The following is a 3896-nucleotide window of genomic DNA, read 5'->3' as shown; positions in this document are numbered from 1 at the left end:
AAGAAGTGAGCATGGGGTTGGGGTTTTTAGATTTCATACTAGGGTATCAATGTAATATGTATTTAATGTTCTGTATGTTCGCCAATGTTATTAGTAGTTAAAAATTTGTATCTTTGCTTCAGTAAGGCAGTAAATGTTAACATTATCATGGTCTTAAACATCAATGGATAACCTCAAATTTAAAATTACAAACATGACTAAGACAAAAAAGAAAATCTATTATAAAAATGCAAATTCAAGGACTGAAAATAAAAATAAAAATAAAAATTCAAAGATACAATCACACTGAAAATAAAAGTCATTCCCCCCCACCACTTGATCCAGCACGCTGAGGACATCGACTCCGACTATGTCCTTGAGCACCACAGAGACGGCATATCCGAGGACCACGCATGTCGCGTAAGTCCATTTCGTTCAAGTATCTGGTCAATTTTGGGCGACCTTTCGACGTTCGCCTCAAGGCGGGATTAGCGACCAATGTGGGTCCCTCATACGCAGACCATGTCTCGGCATCACCTAACGGTGAGAACTCGAATCTATATACCTTACGGATTTCTGTCATCTTGTACACGTCATGCACATACACGTGCCAGTCGATCCGCTGGTTAGCACAGCAAGCAATAACATGGCGACATGGTATTCGTTCCACCTGAAAGTGCCCACAATCACACGTACGTCGTGCAAGATCAACGACTAATACCTTTCCGCTACTCATTTCGCGCACCTCAAATACTTCATTCCGTCTGTCAAAACGGTGCACAACTATATTCCCAGCCTGTTGCATACTTGCCTCTATCCGCTGTTGTGCGAATACGGAATAAGTATATCCAGCACGTTTGCGTTCGTGAGACTCAGCACTCTTCCGTGTGAAAAGTTCATTTAACCGATAATACGTTGCTCGGACTAGCGCCAACACAGGTAGATTACGGGCACCCTTCAACACTGAGTTAATGCACTCGACAAGGTTCGTCGTCATATGGCCCCATCGATGTCCCTCGTCGAATGCCAATACCCAATGTCTAAGTCCAATGGCATCGCACCACCTGGTATATGCTTCGCCTCGCTCTTGCAACCTCTTATAGTTGATGTTATACTCCTCCACCGTTCTTGAATACCCAATATTGACCACAAGCTTTTGCAAGTGAGGGACTTTGAATGCTCGTAGGAAGTTGCTGCCGATGTGCCTTATACAAAACATCCACCATGCTCTTGGAGGTTGCCAATCACCTCCGGAACGATTTACTGCTACTCGAATTGACTCATGCCGGTCCGAGATGATACCCACACCATCTTTTCTAACAACATGCATTCGCAGATTCCTTAGAAAGAAGTGCCACGCATCAGCTGTCTCCCCTTCCACCAAGGCAAAAGCGATAGGCACAATGTTTTGGTTCCCATCTTGTGCAACAGCTACCAGAAGTGTACCTTTGTACTTTTCATATAGGTGTGTTCCATCTACCTGAACTAGGGGCTTACAATGCCTGAATGCCCTAACGCATGGATTGAAACTCCAAAATACGCGATGAAGTATTTTTACCCCTTGCGCCTCTTCATTCCCATTGTAGAGTGGGCGTGTTTCTATCTGGACAACTGACCCAGGCATCTTCTAAACCATAACCGAGAGCCACCACGGCAAGGCTTGGTAACTCTCTTCCCAATCACCGAAAACTTTCACTATGGATTTCTGCTTTGCCAACCAAGCCTTTCGGTAACTGATGGTATAGTTGAACCTTGACTGGACTTCGGCTATTATAGTTTTCACCTTTATGGACGGGTCAGTCTCGACCAATGGCCTTATAGCCTCAGCAACTGTGTCCGAGTCCAACTTGGAATGATCCTGTGAAATCACTCCCATCGTGCACGTGTACCTACCGTTGTATCTGCGTATCTCCCAACAACCTTTTTTCCGTATCAAGCTGGCTCGGATTAGCCAGTCGCACCCGCGCCCATACATCTTGCATTTTGCATAGAACGTCTGTGGCTCAGACTCATACACGTCGTAGTCAACTCCTCTAGCGATAGTGTAACTTCTAATTGCTGCCACGACCGACTTTCTAGAACTGTATTCCATTTCAATCCGGAACTCTCCGTCCTCGGGATCAACAACGCCTACAGAAAGTGCCCATCATCGTTTATTAATCAATCCAAATTATATATTAAAAAAAAACATATTATTCGGTCATCACGTACCTATGTTTAAATATTCCGGAAACTCCGCTGCATGCATGGCGTCGAGATCCAACTCACGCATAAAAGGTGGCACGTTCATCGGTTGACTGCTCGATGGGTGAACCACTACATTATCAGCTGCTGTCTCAACTCCCGCATCACCATCCTGCTCTTCGTCACCGGCTTCATAAGTGGCTTCGAAGTCCTCTTCGCTGTCACTACTCATTCCCTCGTACACTGCAGCTCTATCATCTCATTTTGAATCCCTTCCGCCTCTACAGTTTCAAACTCAACATACAGCTCAATCTGTGGCTGTCGCATCTGAGTCTGCCGGTGAATTTGAAACATATTACGCATAGTCACTTCGTCAGTGACTGGCATGGTATCAAACTGTATTAGACCACCAAAAACTATAACCGGATTCCGGTACAGAATTCTGCTCACTCTCATTAATGTACCGTTCTCCATGCTTTGACAGAGACCGTTCTGAAGTTCCATAAACGTCATCGCGCATGGAACCACAAACGAAAACGGATTCTGACACACAAACCTCACTCCCTCATGAGTATTACGTATTATCTCACCGTCACGATACACTACTAACTTTGCGGTATCCTCCATTACACCAGAAACACACTCAAAGAACACTCTCACACTTCCTCAGAATGAAAATGAACCCAGCCACGGCCTTATATATAGAGTAGCATTCACTACGAACTCCAATCACGTACTGCCACGTGTCAGGACGCCCCTGCGTGCTGACTCAGCACGCCCCCACTTGATGCCCTCGTGTACCAATCAAGCTTGGCCACGTGTCCATCACGCCCCCACGTGATGCCACATCACCATCACGCCCCCCCCCGTGCTAGGTCAGCACGCCCCCACGTGTTGCCTACGTGGACCATTTCTGCTTCTACACGTCACCATCACGCCCCCGCGTGCTAGACCAGCACGCCCCTACGTGGTGCCACGTGTCCACCTCAGGCCGCGCCACTTCATCACACGTACCACTTGTCGCAGGCAACATGCCCCTGCGTTTTGGGCTTGCATCCATCATTGGGTGAAACACACCATTGCTCCATTTCTGGCCAAAACACCCATTTGCTTCCCATATTCAAATTCTTGAGCCCATTAACATAGATATTAATGTGATAATTATATCCTGACGTGTCATTGATTCGTCGCAACCATTAATTCACGTGTTAGTAAGACATCAACAGAATTACAGATTTTGTTTTTGATATTAGAGTAGCAACAGTACTTTTTTTAAATGTGGGTTAATTGTGTGTTATTTTTAAATATGAAACCGTTTAATTAGATAAACAAAAATTAGACCGTCCGATTTGTGAAAATCGAAGTACAGAAATTGGATCATTCGATTTGTGAGAATACAGAAATTGGATTGAAGGATTTGTGAAATCGGATCGAAGAATTTCTGTTAAAAAATTTTTTAAAAATTTGAAATATAGAAATCGAACCCTCCGATTTGTGTATCTTCCATACTTTTAAAAAACATCAAAAATTATAATGTTAAGGTATATCACTACTTTTATTTTCATATACAAAAAAAAAAAGCCACAGAATTATTACATCATGTATTGTCTTATCTAAAATATAATTGAAACACATTATTAAAATATTAAGGGTATAATTGAAACTAAATATTAAACATAAAATTAAATAAAATGAAAATGTTTAGACTTTAGAAAAAAAAATATTATTTACTA

The 3896-nt window shown here is 43.2% G+C and overlaps 1 protein-coding gene across 1 annotated transcript; it reads right to left on the bottom strand.

Annotated features, from left to right (window-relative positions):
• LOC107647191 lies at positions 299-1603 on the bottom strand. Its single transcript, XM_016351304.1, has one exon. It carries the CDS (start codon positions 1601-1603, stop codon positions 299-301), a length of 1305 nt encoding a protein of 434 aa, XP_016206790.1.

The sequence above is a fragment of the Arachis ipaensis genome, chromosome B06, assembly GCF_000816755.2.
Source record: "Arachis ipaensis cultivar K30076 chromosome B06, Araip1.1, whole genome shotgun sequence".
NCBI classification, from domain to species: domain Eukaryota; kingdom Viridiplantae; phylum Streptophyta; class Magnoliopsida; order Fabales; family Fabaceae; genus Arachis; species Arachis ipaensis.
This window is presented reverse-complemented; position numbering and strand designations above follow the sequence as displayed.

What these genes read in the sequence shown, in the direction of transcription:
- LOC107647191 (XM_016351304.1), bottom strand. Translation starts at nt 1,603, where the DNA reads ATGCCTGGGTCAGTTGTCCAGATAGAAACACGCCCACTCTACAATGGG.